The sequence below is a fragment of the Cloeon dipterum genome, chromosome 1, assembly GCF_949628265.1.
Source record: "Cloeon dipterum chromosome 1, ieCloDipt1.1, whole genome shotgun sequence".
Taxonomy (NCBI): Eukaryota; Metazoa; Arthropoda; class Insecta; order Ephemeroptera; family Baetidae; genus Cloeon; species Cloeon dipterum.
Window position 1 is genome coordinate 28,594,096 of NC_088786.1, and position 14,462 is coordinate 28,608,557.

Below are 14,462 nucleotides of genomic sequence, written 5' to 3' on the forward strand. Positions count from 1 at the left end.
GGATATGCGCATCAAGCAAAATTTAAAAAAGGGTCTCCCGCCGGACTGCAGCCGATAAAGTGGTCGCTTTCGTGCTTTGGTGACTCGCTCTAGGTGTGATTCGAGCTGAGACTTATATAACTTACAACACCCCGCAGGAAAATATGCTACCGTGTTTTGGCAGCTCTCTATTGTTGCTCCGCGCTGGGCTAAAAAGCTTTTCCTCGTATGGTACAGAGACAGGGCAGGGGAAAGTACAGGCGGCAAATTAATCCTCCATTTTTTATTAACGTAAACACTTTTGAAACACTTTTTTGCTTGATTATTTGCACAATGAGAGAACCTCGATCTTTACTTATTTTGCGATTTTATAGCCTTTTCAAAATCAAATTGGTAAAACTTGTCATTGCATTAAAATTTATAGTGCGCAAATCTTTTCAACTGTACAATTCAACAAAATTGCGACGCAAAATTTAAAACTGCGCGAGCACTAAAAAAGTATTGTTCCGAAGTATTGAATATTTTCTACTTATATAAATTTATTGATTTTTAATTTTTAGTACTCCTCTTAATCAAAATTTGGAAAATCTTCGCATCTGCTTAGACCATTGCGTAGAAACAAAAGATTTTCAGACTGTACAAAACAGCGTAAACTACAAAGAAACATCGGTCCAGTGCTACTGCAACTTGATGCCAGCCTCCGTTTGACCCAGTTCCTTCTAGCACCTCTCCAAACGAATTACTTGTATCAACCTATAAGTAAACATTTTTAATCGATGCATCTATTTCAATAAGTTTTTGTACTAACCTTGCCGATGAACAACGCCTTGTTCACAATCGTTGGAAAGTTGACAGTCCCGTTACTATTGGACAATTTTATCACCAGCACTGATTCGCAAAAGGAGACGACGGTCATCAGCAGGAAACAGCCAAAGGAGAGTGCTGAAAAAAATGAAACTCCAAACTCTGAGAGTATGATCGCAAGAAATTTTACCAATTTTTGGTGGCTTGTACGTTAGCGCGGGGAGTCTCTCAGCCATTGCGTACAAGACAAAGCAGATGAAAATTAGATTAACCGAGTTGACCATTATTTTGATGCCCGAGTGAGTCGGCAGGAGAAACGCAGACAACGATAGCAGTGTCACTAAAATAAATTTCAAACTTTAGACGTAAAAAGGAAATTAAACACATTTTAGAGGCTAATAATTGCAACTAAATGACAACCCAGAAAATTTTATCCAATAAGTTGCTTGAAAGTAAAAAATAATAAAGCTCAGTTTCCTAGATTGCATCTAAAATCACCACTGCAGAAAACTGCTGGGAAATTCAGTTTCACTCAAACAAAATCCTATCTGTAATGTGTATATACAAAAGCTATTTTTTTTAATTTAACCTCGTAAATAACGTTAGTAATCATTGCATTTATTTTACGGCAAAAGTCGTATGTCCCGCTATTTTTTTTATTTAACAATGAAAAATTTAAAATTTAGTAGCTCTGGGTGAGCAATTTTACCAGTGATCATAGCAAGCATTATGCCAGTGCAGAAGCCTTCCGACCGCCTCGCCATGTGCAACGTGTAGGTGATGTCAATGTACGGCTCCGGACAGCAAGGGTAGAACTGCGAGTTGCGCGCCGTGTCCACGTTGGTCAGCGCCCACTCCGCATTCTTTGTCACCAGATCCAACTCGATAGACTGGCCTCCGGTTTGCAGATCGACATGCGAGCCGCTGTAGCTCCACGAGCCGAATTTCAGTTTGCAGGTCTGAACGTCGAAGGGCCAGATTTTCAGCTCCAGATCGCAGAAGGACCGGAACTTTGCTGGCGGTACCCACAGGATGCTGCCGTCGTAGTGGACCACCATATTCGAGCTCCCGTAAGTACCGATCTCACCCGCTTGAGCACTTAAAATTTTTCGTATTGTCAAAATTATTTAGCTCTCATTTGTCAACCAAGTGGATCAAACAAATAGTTCTGAATATTGTTTGTAAAAAATTTACTAGGCACTTTTTAATATTTCATTTCAAAATTTAAAATTTGAAAGCTCAGAATTAACATAATGCTGTGACTTGAAAAGGACAAAGTGTTACCTGTTACAAAGGTAGATATCCGGCTTCCAAATTTCTTGCTCGTCAAAGTGAATACTTTTAATGCCACCGAATTCGTTTGGGTCCCAAGCCAATCTTGCATCCGACCATGCCTGTTTTAAATTAAATAGTTACAACACAGATTAGACAAAATAGAGGATTTACTCACCATCTGCACCCATCCGTGAGTTGTCAGCTCTGATGTTATCTCGTCCTAATGAAGTAATCAATTTTACCGTATTTTAAACTCAAATGTGAATATTACCAGATCAACGTGTGTCAACGTCATGCCAAAGGTGATGGTCGTTGCATTGACTGCTAGATTGGGCCTGGCGACCCTGTCATAATGCTTCAGCAGCGTAGACCTGAGAGAGTCCCCTGCAATATCTAAGCAGTGAATATTAAAAAATATATATAACAAAGAAATAGAGTTCTATACCTGTCCTTAAAGCTACGCTCAAGTTCAGCAGCGTAAATACGCAGAGCAATGCAAAGTGGTATCCAGCAGTCATTGTTGTTGGCGACTTAATGCTCTGCTCGCAAATGATTGTGGAGATCCGTCCGCCAATTATTATACGAGGCAAGGGGGACGTTGAATTCACATATTAGTTAATGAGGGTTATCATTTGGAGGTCTCAAGTGCGAAGTATAATGCACTGCATAACATGGCGTGTATGCCTATTGAGGCTTCTGGGTGTTGCGACAATTTTTATTGCCAATATTACTCGATTTTTACACACTGTGGACCCTCCTTCCATTTGGACTTAGGAAAGTCTAATTCCTCTCTTACAATTAATTGTTTTTTGGCATGGAGGTTTTATATTGTTTTGAATGGCCAATAGCAAATTGAAATTTAAAAATGGGTTTGCTTTAGTGAGCATACCAAAAATTTAGCGGAATAATATTTTTTATTCAATACAAACAGTTAACAATGAAAGAATGTTTTCATAGTATATTTCCCGCCCTTTACAAGACGGTGACGTAGAAAGAAATAATCTTGATGAGGTAAATCAAAAAGTAAACAATGAAGAAAATTCTGTCGATAGCCGACGCAAACATAATCCATTCCCTGTTGAACTCCAAAGTGGAAGTTTCAGCCTGGCCTTTGCTGCTCAGTTCCTCATCGTTCGCCTTCTTCTGAACCTGCTGGAGAGAACTTGACTGTAACAACGGTATTTTTTGCAGTACTATTTCATTACGGAATTCTGGCCGTTCAGGATTAAAGAACCAAACCAGCCGGAGAGAGCTTGCTTGATGAATGGTGGTAGTGGGTGTGTACCGTAATTTCGGGAAATTTTTATCACCAGCGTGGATTCGAAGAAAGCAATCGCCGTCATCAGTAGGCATGATCCAAAGTACAGAACTAGAAACAAGAGTTCATTTTAATGCCAAGATAGAGACGAGGAATTGGACTTTACCAATCAGAGGAGGATTCGATGCGATTGCAGGCAGTCTCTGACCCGCATCATACAGAAGGTAGGTAATTATGACCGCAGTGATTGAGTTTAAGACGATTTTTTCTCCGGCATGGGTCGGCAGGAGGAACGCAGACAAGGATATAATGATAATCACTGCAAAAAAATATGTTTAAATTTTACACAAAAAATTACTTAGTCGATTATAAAATCTAATACTATAACCATAAATTCATTGAATATTCTAATGTGGTTGACACCAAACAAAAATTTCTATTGATTGAAGATTTATATAAGAATCTGAATCGAGTGTATGCAGCCTGCGCGACGCATACGCTGCGCGGCTTGCATAAATTCAATTTACCAAACACGGGCGTCATGATCAAAGTCTTGTACACCTCGCTCCGCCTCTGCAGGTTCAGGGTGTAGGTGATATCTGCATATAGCTCCTCGCAGCAGTCGTATTTCTTTTCGTTCAGCTGCTCGTCAACATTGACCAAGTCCCACTCATCGTTGGGAATCATAATTGCCGGCTCACGCCAGTTTTCCCACGGCTGCAGTTTGATTTGTCCGATGTGGTGTGTCCACGAGCCGATGACAATTTTGCACGACTGTCGATCGAACGGCCAGAAGCGGAGATCCATTTTGCAAACGGTTTCGTAGATGGATGGTGGGACCCACAGGACGGAGCCATTGTTGTACACAATACTGTACGTCGTTCCGTGCTGGTTGATTTTATTGCCGATGGCACTATAAAAACAAAACAAACAATCCCTCATTTTAGGGCAATAAATTCCATTTTTATAGGGCAACAAAATAAAGGTATATTTGAACATCTGAGGGAACGTCTCTCACATCATACAAGTGAGAAAATACAATTATTATTGAGGGCTGGAAAATTTAGGAGATATATATTTATCTTGTTATATTTGATAAATAACATTAAAAAGGCGAAATCTATGCCGTATTTGAACCACACCTTGAATTGTCTTATAAGGTCTGAAACGTCAAAAATCAATACACGTACTCTAAAGCTAGCAAAATCGTGAAATAAATCTTAAAAATGTTCAAAGAACCGTAAAAAATATTGCCTACTGCTTGAAACCCTCCATAAGAAGATTAAAAGTTCTTAATTCCCAGTTATTTCCAAGAAAAGCAATCACAAAAATAAATTTTAAAGCAATGTTTAAAAAAAACATCAAAAGCAGTCTAAAAATATATTAGCTTTTATGAAAATAATTTAAAATGTGAACCTGTTGTACAGCACAACGTCAGGAATCCACAGCTCATTGTAGGGCACGTGCAGGGCTTTCAAATTGCTGTAGTTGTCAGGATTCCAGCGCATCTTTTGGTCTTCCCAGTTCTAAACACCGGCGAATACAAAAAACGATTATCGCTAATCAAAACGGGCCACAAATGATATATAATGGCTTTGAAACGCTGTGGCCTGACTACTGCAGATTGTTGTAAAGGTCACATTGACATCTGGACTAAGTGCTATGCGAATTTAGCATGCACGTACGTTGGAAGCTCTGGACATTGTATGCACGCACGCAGGGAGGAAAAGATCAAACGCACGATGGAACTATAATGTACTTATTGGTGGCTGCTCTCATTGAGGATAATGGACGCCTGATTGTGATTTACTGAACACTACTGCCTCGCATGTAATTATTGTTAGCGCACTTTGTGTGCGAAATTGAAGTGCTGTCAAGAGCGAGCTGTTTGCAAATGATAATATCCTGCCTCGCGGGCTTTTATTTCGCGACTCGGCCACCGTGTTGAATGCGCAATAATTGCTTTCAGCTGCCGTGCCGTGCACGCACTTTGGTCAAATTTGACTTGCTAATGGTTGGAATATTAACTCACGAATCGCGACCATCCGTTGACAGTTAGCCTCGAAGTTGCGTCACACTGAAACACGCAAACCACAAATTAAACGTCACAGATTCTTAACATCATTTTTACGGAAATGTAATTTTTTAACGAGTGTATACAAACCACAGAAAAATGTGTGATGGTCAAACCGAATAGCACGGTCGTTGGGTTCGTTTCTTCACTTGGTCGGATAGTTTTGTCATATTCGTTTTCAACGAACAACAGCTTCTTCAACTTTTCTGCCGGAGTTTTCGGGATTGGATCTGAAAGTAAGAATTAACGATGAAAAATTTCCTGAAACAAAACAAAATTAAGGTTTGAGGTGATAAAAATTTCATGATTGAATTGTGTTTGTGATTTTTCCATATATTTCATTTCTCATATATATTAGAGAAATAAATAATAAATTTAGATTCAAGAATTCATTTTTGGGTTTGAATCAATTCACACCGTTCCTCAAAAATGAATAATTTATAGGGCGCTTATAAAAAATATATTCATGTTCGTTAAACAAACACAATTTTTAGTTTTTTTAAATTGGCTAGGGAGAATTCAGTTGAAAAACTATTTATGGAAAACAATTATTCATTAAAATTCATGAAAAATAAACAAATGTAAAAATACAAAAAATATTTGAATCACTCTCTTTTTCCTGTTTAAAATCTTGCCAGAATAAATAATATTTGTCAAGTTGCTTTAACAAATAAAATTAATCATTTTATAAAAAAATGACCACTAAATTATGGAAACCCATAAGGGGCAAATTTCTTAGGAAACATAAATCAGCAAAAAGCATGTTGAGAATAAACAAAATCTCACCATCTGCGAGAACAAGTGCCAGTGCTGCACACGCGAAGAGGAGTTGAAGGACCCAGGAGAATGTGCGGTCCATGTCGAGGATGGAATTGAAGTGATGACTTGAGTCTGCTGGCAGCACACTTAAAGAGCCGAAACGTCTACGATTCCATTGGTCATAACATCAATTATATCTGGCTCAGCGGCTGATCAACCATGCTGCAGGGGCGTAGCTTCTCTTATTGTCTCTTTTCTTGCACAATGACTAAATGTACAGCGAGTGGCTCTTTACCGCTTAACCTTGGAAACGCACAGGGAGGTGACAGGCGTCAATTTACTCACACAGAACATTCATAGAGAAAAAATTGTTCACTTTTAAGAATAGCGATGAATTTAAATTTTACCTGCATTTTTATACGACGAATGCAGATGCTATTCATTGAAAGGTTTTGGTGGTTATTTGTACCGGAAATGAAAAGAGGATTGTAAATATTTGCTAATAGAAAGAGACACTAATTTAGTTATCGGTGTTTTTTTAGCAGTTTATACAAAAAATGGTAAGGAAAGCATTTTTACGATTTGCAACACAAAACATATGTATCCTTTGATTCGTTATTTGAGTGTCATGTCATACATAATATATATTATTGGTCTCTGAATCCGGATCGAACTCGCCGACTTGCATAAGGCTGTCTACACGCCACTGAATTATGCATCGTTGGCGCTCATTGTACACTTGTGGTGTGTGATGTCACAGAGTGTATGCCCCGATCCATCTCGTGTGCCACGCCGCGCACCCTAGACGAGGCCATTTATTAAATTAAGACAGGCAGCCCGGCTATTTCACTCTTGATCAACCAATTGTGCTAATTTAGCTGGCAGCAGCGAGTGGAATTCAAAGGGTTATGATTTATGGGAATTCTTTGAAATTGCTCCTTGTTTAATGCGCGCGCGGCGGGTTATTGTGACTCTCAGCACGTAGGATGCGTTATTAATAAATGAGAGAGAGAGAGAGAGAGAGAGAGAGAGAGAGAGAGAGAAAAAGAAAGTACGCTGATGCTGCTTTGGATGGTCGAGGGACCTAAATTAAAATTGCCTTAATTAAGTTCGCAATTTGTGTTAGCAGAGGAATTTTCTTCGATGAGATGAATTCCGTGCTAAAGAATTTCTTGTTTCTTGCACAGAGCGTAAGCGTATTAAGAGCTGAAAAAGAAACACGTTCTTTACGGAACTACGAGAGAGCAAGTTTGTAATTAATTCTTTGCGAGTTATTGCTGTAAGATATTCGCAGCAATTAACGACTGAGCTAGCTGAGTTTCTGGTGTGTGTTCTAGCGATTGTAAATAAACTAGAAAATATCTCTCGAGCTCAGCTTGTATAAACACCTTTTTAAATATTCTTCAAGTTTTACAATATTTCAGATTTTGGCAGAATAATAATAGAGAAATAAAAATATTTTACTGCAGCTTTGACTCAAAATTACAAAACATTCGTGAATCGATGAATAAAATGCAACAGCTTTTGTTTCTAGCCCCAAGGGGTTTTAGGAGCGTATAAAATTCTGTTGATAAAAAGTTTGGTGCTATAATTTTTGCAACACGTTCTCGGTATTTTATTGCCAGTCAGAGAGCACCCTTGAGGCTAATATTGAAAAAAAGCAGAATCGAGTAATTTTACTAAAACACAATTTTTCACTCGCCCCCTCGATAACCATTTAAATCCACAAATTGAGACATAAATAAAATCACGTTGAAAATTATGTTTTTCTATTGTCATCATTAAAAACAAGAGGTTTAACTAACGGCTTAAAACCAATCTGCTGTCTCCTTGAAAGACATTTATAAATTTTTATCCTTTTGATTCAATTGAACAGCATGAGGTGCTTTCATGGCATGAACATCCATGGCATATATCAAGTACTTTCAAATCCGTTAGATAATAAAAACTCACAATGCGTTGTCTGCTGTTGAGCTAGATATTTCATTGTTTGAACGTTATTCTTTTTACAAAAGGGTGAGTTCAAAAACCATTGGGGATAGAGCCCCATCTAAAAACTTCAGTACATTAGGTGATTTCAGGAAAATTCCAACAGTCTGTGTGGTTTTTATAAATCAGAAGATTAGAAGCCGAGAATTGGATTTAATTCGACTTAAATCACAAATATTTATTTATTTATTTAATTTGCCCGATTTGCCGATGTGTGTACAAAATTTGTTTTTAAAACAATTGATTCGATCGAGACACAAAGCGCATGTTTTTATTGTATAATATAATAAAATCCTAGAGTTCCTCTCTGCTTTCATGCCACCAGCAGAAGACGGATCTTTTATTCCCCTCACCCGGTCCCATCTGGCATGGAGGAAGCCAACCCTTTGGCCTCCCCTGACTTGCCCAGATGCTTGTCAGCCACCGTCATTAATATGTCCCGGCAGCCTTTCCCTCCTGTAACAAAATCGGTCGCCGATCCGTGACGCCAATCTTGACATTTGGAGTTACTCTCGAACCTCACCTATTCACAATTATTGCAATAATTATTTCACAAAATTGTACCCCCGACTTTCTAGCTTAAAATTTCAGGTCAAATGTTTCCTACAATATAAATTTCCCAACATAAACCTTACTCATATACTCAAAACTGGAAATCTCAGCCAGTCAAGCAGGCCGGTAAATTTAGGGTCGTTTGGGCTCAGCTGAGGCAGCCACGCTAGCCAAAATGTTAAAAATGGAAAAGTGCCTGTAAGCAATTTATGTGCGGCACTTTGGGCCGAAAAGCCCTTTTAAAATCTGGCAAGCTGTCAGCCACCTCCAAGCAAAATTTAGCTAAACCGGTGGATCCAGCCGCCACCTCAAAATTTCGCAGGTGAGACCCTGATTCAAAATTAAACTAATACCAACTTGAGTCATAATTCATAATCTTAGTTAGTCTCGAAATCAATCTGCAAAAGAAGAGTGCTTAATATTTTGTGGATTAAAACATTTATTAAACTCGGCAATAATTAAATTTAAAAGATGAGGTTGCTTTCAAAAAGCGGTTTCGGATCGCTGTGACCAGTCCGGCGAGCAGGAAGAATCTGGACAGCGTTTTCAGGCGGGCAGAAGGCGCTGATAAGAAACAGAGGGCCGTTTGGTTAGCTTGATTGCCTGAACAGCTGCTTTTTATTTGGCCTGCGCTGCCACGCTGTATTAATACTCAGCACGTGCCACACGCCGAACTCAATAATGTGTGGCATCGGATTGCTTGGCGTAGCGTAGCGTGGCTCGGCCTGCACCCCCATCACTGGGGCAGAATTATCTCTGCGAATTTGGTAGCGGCCGCGCGGACATGGAGCAGAAATGGCGATTTAATCTTGCCAGGGATAATTAAGCGCGTAGGCCGACGAAAGACACGCGTCAAAGGAAAAACTTTTTCTAATTACGCTGCTCATCTCGTCGGCATAACTTGACTCATCGATTTTATTCGCACTGAGTTGCCACTTTCTCGGAAAGCGCGTCAATCACGCCGCAAATCCCGTCGTCGCGCTTTTCCCGCGGCAGCCACCGCGTGTTTGCAGAACGGCAAAAATTTTCTGGTTGGATACTCGCCCTTTTTGCGCTTCTCGCTCGCTCTCAAACACACAACAAATTGCGACCTGCATTCGCCGCCGAGTGGCCTATCGATCCAGGAGTAATCGTGGGCCCCAAGTTCGCGTCTCTCTCTCTCTCTCTCTCTCTCTCTCTCTCTCTCTCTCTCTCTCTCTCTCTCTCTCTCTCTCTCTCTCTCTCTCTCTCGCTCGCTCTCTGCATATATATCGCGGAATTTATGCTGCCGCCAATAAATGTATTTATTGGGCGTCGACATGCGTTTCGTAAGAATGATTGCATTCGCGCTTCAGCTGCACCGCCGCTAAAGGATGCATGTATATCCATAATGAGACTTTCCCTTACGACTTACGATTGCGTGTGTATTGGGCATTGGCCACCGCGATTGGCCTGTTGCATGGACGCAAAATTATGAAAATGGTTATTACTTGAACTGACAATAAGCCACGTGTATGGATAAATTCAATATGATTTTTAAATTAATATATAGTTGTTGTTTATTATTCCACTTGAAGCAAAAAGTTTGTGAAAAAGCTTATAGTGGCTGCCACAGGGTCTGGCACTAGCCACTTCAATGCACGTTTTGCTCTGGTGTGAGCAGCGTACGCCTCTCACACCGCAGTATTCTGGCCCATATAAAGAACTGCAAAGAGGTGAGAAATCCTACATTTTTGACTACAAAGGACAGCGAAAAACCGTCTAAAAATCAATTTGCTCTGCTCCAAGCCCATAACAGATTCATGAATAAGCCTAGAAATAAAACAAATCTTCATCTGTGGTCGTGCGGTTTGTTCTGAGGTTGCCGGAAAGAAAATTCAGAAAAAATATATTGCTTTTGTTTTTAATTATTTAGGAAAAACTCTTTGAAAAATCAGCTAATGTCAAACCACCTGCATAGCCTGTCTTAAAAATCTGTGTTTATTAAATTCCATATGTTGATTTCCCATCGATTTAAATCGGCCAGATAAAACGGCAAGTAGTGCAGTTTAAATTGGACGAACACAAGAGTTTCCTTCTCAAAAAAACAGACAACTCGAAAGCAAACAATGGCTTTCAATTGGCGTGGCATACACAAGAAAAAAGTCTCGAATTTGATTGGAGAACTGTGGTTATTATTAAACAGGAAAAATCTGGGGAAAATTGGTTCTGGAGAGAGGCGATGGTAACTGAATGTTTCATGAATGCAATTAGTCAGTCTAGCCATCTTCTTAAAGAGAACACTTTAGAGGCAGAAAAGGAAAAATTGTTGTCGCGGAATAAAGCAGTCCCCTAACTATTTAAGTACCTGTTTGTAACAAAGGATATTTATCTGTTAATTTCGTCTTTAAGAGCCGGCTTTGTCATATACTCATGAAATAAGTGCGTTATCACTCACAATTTAGATTTTTTTGCATATTTAATTTGCATTTTATAACTCGTGAAACAGGGTGAACAGAATTCGCCGAAACTGGTCTAGTTTAATTAAATAACTACGAAATCAACGATGACGAAGTCTTTACATGTTTTTCGTTTACCTCTCAAAATCTGAATGGTTTAAATTATTATTGTATTTTACAAGCTTGTGAGGGTTGGGGAAACACCATAACAAGTAATAATCATATAAAAATATATATCACAAGTTTTTATATTCCTTAAATAATTTATTTGTTTGCCTCCCAAGTTTCCTGCAAGTTGCTATAAAACCGACTGTAGATTTAAGATGTTGATATCGCCTGCTTCACTTAAGATAATCAAGAAAGTTCTGCTTGAAACCCTGCATCATTGAATAAACCTTTTATCTTGCAATTATACAGACATCTTCTTTTTCTACTTTATTCCAAAGCATTTGTTTTTTTTTCTCCTGATTATTCTCAATAGAAATAAATCAGAAAAGCAATTGCAATTGCACTCAAACGATCGTTATTTGGCTTCATTATTTCCATAATTAGACAAGTTGGCAAAGCAGAAACTCTCGTTCTAGCAAATTGTGTGCAACAGCTTGCGCTATTGTTGGCACAAATGTCTTGACGTCAGAGATCTGAAAACCAAACGAGGCTATAAATAGCATAATCGCCACAAATTCTATGAATAAGTCATTCTATTTTTATTCCAGCACGATATGAATTACATTTTCAGCTTGTACAGAGTTCCACTTTATTGCAACCACTATTACGCATATATCAGATTTGAACACGCGCCGCATGCCTCACACCTGGAATAGTATGTATATTCCTTGTTAAGGCCGACGCTATATTTGAAGCCTGATTTATACACGCATACGTGGGCTGTGAGTCGCATTCGAGATGTTATCAAACAAAATTCCACGGTGAAACGAATGCGAAACTCGACCAAGGTGGTTTATTCGGGGTAAACAAGCTTGTTACACTTAATTAGACTGTGACGAAACAGGGCGGGAAATAGGCATATGAATGACGCACTGCGCGCGTCCCGTCAATCTCTGTCGTCAAATCCAAACCCGGAAAATTGACGTGTACGTGGGTTTTTTATACCTTTTGGGCAACCTGCCCTTTGTTTGGACACATTTTGTTTGTGTCTCGGACGAGTGTGTGTAAATACAAAGGCTGTTGGGAACACAATAAGTGATTTATTAACGAGAGAGAGAGACAGAGACAGAGAGCTACTAGGACGGCAAAACACGCAATAAAGGTCCATTTAAGCTGAGCTGCTGTCCATTTGATTCCGCTCAAGAGTCGATTTTCCTTATTTTCTAGCCAAGCAGCGTGCACGACTCGCACTCAAGAGCCGTGCTTGCTCGTTCATTTCTTCTTGAGACTTTTATTTCATCATGTGAGTCAACAGAAAGCTTGTATGCAGTTGTGAGCACAGCAATGGCTCTTTAATTTTGTTATTCACCTTCTCGTTGGTCCCACCCTCGTAAACTACAGTTTGCAGCATGCTTTATGAAAAACAATTTCCTCCCTTGCGTCGTATCCACTCAATTTCGTGCACAAACATAATGCATCCAAGGGGTCGAATAGAGAAAAACACTGCTGGGGCGGCTTTTTGTTCGCCGGAGATGAAGATTCATATATGTCATTTCGGCAAAATTGTAATCCAACGCCCACGCAGCAATTTCCTCGCGCGCGGTAATAAGGATTTTTCGGAAACGAATTTTCTCGCGAGTGGGTGCGTCTATGACGAAAAAAACTGACAAAAGTGAAAGAGCACTAAACATTTTTTAATGGTTTTGAGTCATTTTCTTACTGTTTTAAATCATAAAATTGACTGGCAGTTTTAAGCATTATATACCTACGTCGCTGTTTACTTTTTGTGTATCACTACTACAAAAATTATCCTTATTACATAATTACCCAGCAAGCGCCATAATTATATATATTGAATCAGAAAAATAAAAAGCACGCTATATACTGAGGCATGTGCGTTCAATTTTATGTGGGAAAAACTCGAAACGCTGTCAAATTATATTATAGATGCAAAAATTATCAAGGACAGAAAAAACACAGAAATCATTGCGATGCCCTTTAAAAATTGACTACCATACTTAAATTAATGTTGAAATCATCACTCAATTGCTCTAGAGGGGGCTGATTGAGTTATCTAATTGTTATTTTGTTGGTCACAACAAGATTTAGTCATCTTTTTTTATTGAAAGAAACACGAATGGTGTACAACAGATATATGGACACGAATATAATATTATTACATTACATTATAGCATGCATGAGGGTAAATGGGATCTTCTCACAATTCAAAAAGTGGTAGAAATTCACATATTTATCGCAGAACATACATTTACAGTCGAGACTGGCCTTACTGTGATATTTCTTATTAGGACAGTAAACGTAATGTTAGTCGTGACAAGCGTGCCTGGTAAAAATATGTCTATTTATAAAACAGACATTTTTCCAGCCCGGATCGCTTATTGCCGGGGTGCCATAAAAATCCCCATCGATTTGAGAGAGATTGGAAAGTCTATTAATAAAGCTTTTGTAAGCAGCAGTCTCTGGAAGTGAAAATTTTTGAAGAAGATCGTCAGCAAAGAAGTCAGTGTCAGCCAGCTTAAATGCAAGTCTTGATTTCATAAATTTTGACAATGCTAAGGCATTTTTGAGAAAACGAGATTTGGCAGATTCTAACTTATTTAAGTCAATCAAAGAAAGATATGGCTAGATTGCCTGTAAGCCGTAACTAGCGATTGGTGCTATGGCTAAATTAAAATTTATTTATAGATGTTTGTTCTCACAATTAGACAAAATATAGAAACGCATCACGGTCACAAAATAAAATCAAAGTATGTGGGAAAGGCCGATGCTTTTGGTAAACAAGTTCATTAACACCCTACCCTGTCCACGAGGAAAAAGCTAAAGTGAGCCTAGACAAAAAAATACACTTATAAATTACAACTGTTTGCATGGCAGGAAATTCTAATCAAAAGGCACAATAAAAGCAAGAGCAATGCCGTTCGTCAGCGTGTTGATCTCATTCAGCAACTTTCCCACCGAAAAAAACTCAACTCGAACAGACACTTCAATATTGCACTCGTCTTGACGCGCCAAAGAAAACCGACAGCATGGGCTTAATACGCTACGCTGTACATGACACATTGTGTATAAAAGAAAGAAAGAGAGAGAAAGAAAGGCTGGTGAGTAGTGGTGCGATGGCATCAAACGCACGCGGCGGTTGCGATCGCCTGCAATTCGAAAAAGCCGTCAGACCGCTCGTCAGAGGAGCAGCGCCGGTGGCATAATCACCACTAATCCAGGGGCTTCC

At 39.1% G+C, this 14,462-nt stretch overlaps 3 protein-coding genes across 5 annotated transcripts in view; 1 reads left to right on the forward strand and 2 right to left on the reverse strand.

Annotated features, from left to right (window-relative positions):
* Nrg (Neuroglian) overlaps nucleotides 1-14,462 on the forward strand; it is a 71,758-nt gene that overhangs the window by 7,796 nt on the left and 49,500 nt on the right. The window lies entirely within an intron of this gene.
* On the reverse strand, nucleotides 248-2,638 carry LOC135937450 (neuronal acetylcholine receptor subunit alpha-7-like). Of its 2 annotated transcripts, none has more exons than XM_065480613.1 (8): nucleotides 2,504-2,638; nucleotides 2,330-2,442; nucleotides 2,234-2,278; nucleotides 2,068-2,177; nucleotides 1,493-1,881; nucleotides 974-1,123; nucleotides 788-921; nucleotides 248-732 (listed from the first exon to the last, which is right to left on the reverse strand). In XM_065480613.1, the coding sequence occupies exons 1-8, from the start codon at nucleotides 2,574-2,576 to the stop codon at nucleotides 580-582; spliced, it is 1,167 nt and encodes a 388-aa protein (XP_065336685.1). In that variant the 5' UTR covers nucleotides 2,577-2,638; the 3' UTR covers nucleotides 248-579. The 2 variants fall into 2 exon arrangements, with proteins under 2 accessions (XP_065336685.1, XP_065336676.1); XM_065480604.1 differs by having other exon boundaries at nucleotides 2,330-2,451; nucleotides 2,504-2,616.
* LOC135948323 (neuronal acetylcholine receptor subunit alpha-2-like) lies at nucleotides 2,954-6,321 on the reverse strand. 2 transcript variants are annotated; one of them, XM_065497538.1, is made up of 8 exons: nucleotides 6,177-6,321; nucleotides 5,481-5,620; nucleotides 5,349-5,393; nucleotides 4,733-4,842; nucleotides 3,844-4,229; nucleotides 3,483-3,635; nucleotides 3,264-3,427; nucleotides 2,954-3,207 (listed from the first exon to the last, which is right to left on the reverse strand). In XM_065497538.1, exons 1-8 carry the CDS (start codon nucleotides 6,247-6,249, stop codon nucleotides 3,031-3,033), a joined length of 1,248 nt encoding a protein of 415 aa, XP_065353610.1. In that variant the 5' UTR covers nucleotides 6,250-6,321; the 3' UTR covers nucleotides 2,954-3,030. The 2 variants fall into 2 exon arrangements, with proteins under 2 accessions (XP_065353610.1, XP_065353609.1); XM_065497537.1 differs by having other exon boundaries at nucleotides 2,954-3,210.

Excerpts from the sequence above, each read along its gene's own strand:
- LOC135937450 (XM_065480604.1), bottom strand. The coding sequence starts at position 2,576 with ATGACTGCTGGATACCACTTTGCATTGCTCTGCGTATTTACGCTGCTG. Across the intron at positions 1,124-1,492 it reads AATGCTTGCTATGATCACTG|TGACACTGCTATCGTTGTCT; the intron begins GTAAAATTGCTC and ends AATTTATTTTAG. Across the intron at positions 922-973 it reads GTACAAGCCACCAAAAATTG|CACTCTCCTTTGGCTGTTTC; the intron begins GTAAAATTTCTT and ends CATTTTTTTCAG.
- LOC135948323 (XM_065497537.1), bottom strand. The coding sequence starts at position 6,249 with ATGGACCGCACATTCTCCTGGGTCCTTCAACTCCTCTTCGCGTGTGCA. Across the intron at positions 5,621-6,176 it reads GGCACTTGTTCTCGCAGATG|ATCCAATCCCGAAAACTCCG; the intron begins GTGAGATTTTGT and ends TCTTACTTTCAG. Across the intron at positions 3,428-3,482 it reads ATCGAATCCTCCTCTGATTG|TTCTGTACTTTGGATCATGC; the intron begins GTAAAGTCCAAT and ends TCTTGTTTCTAG.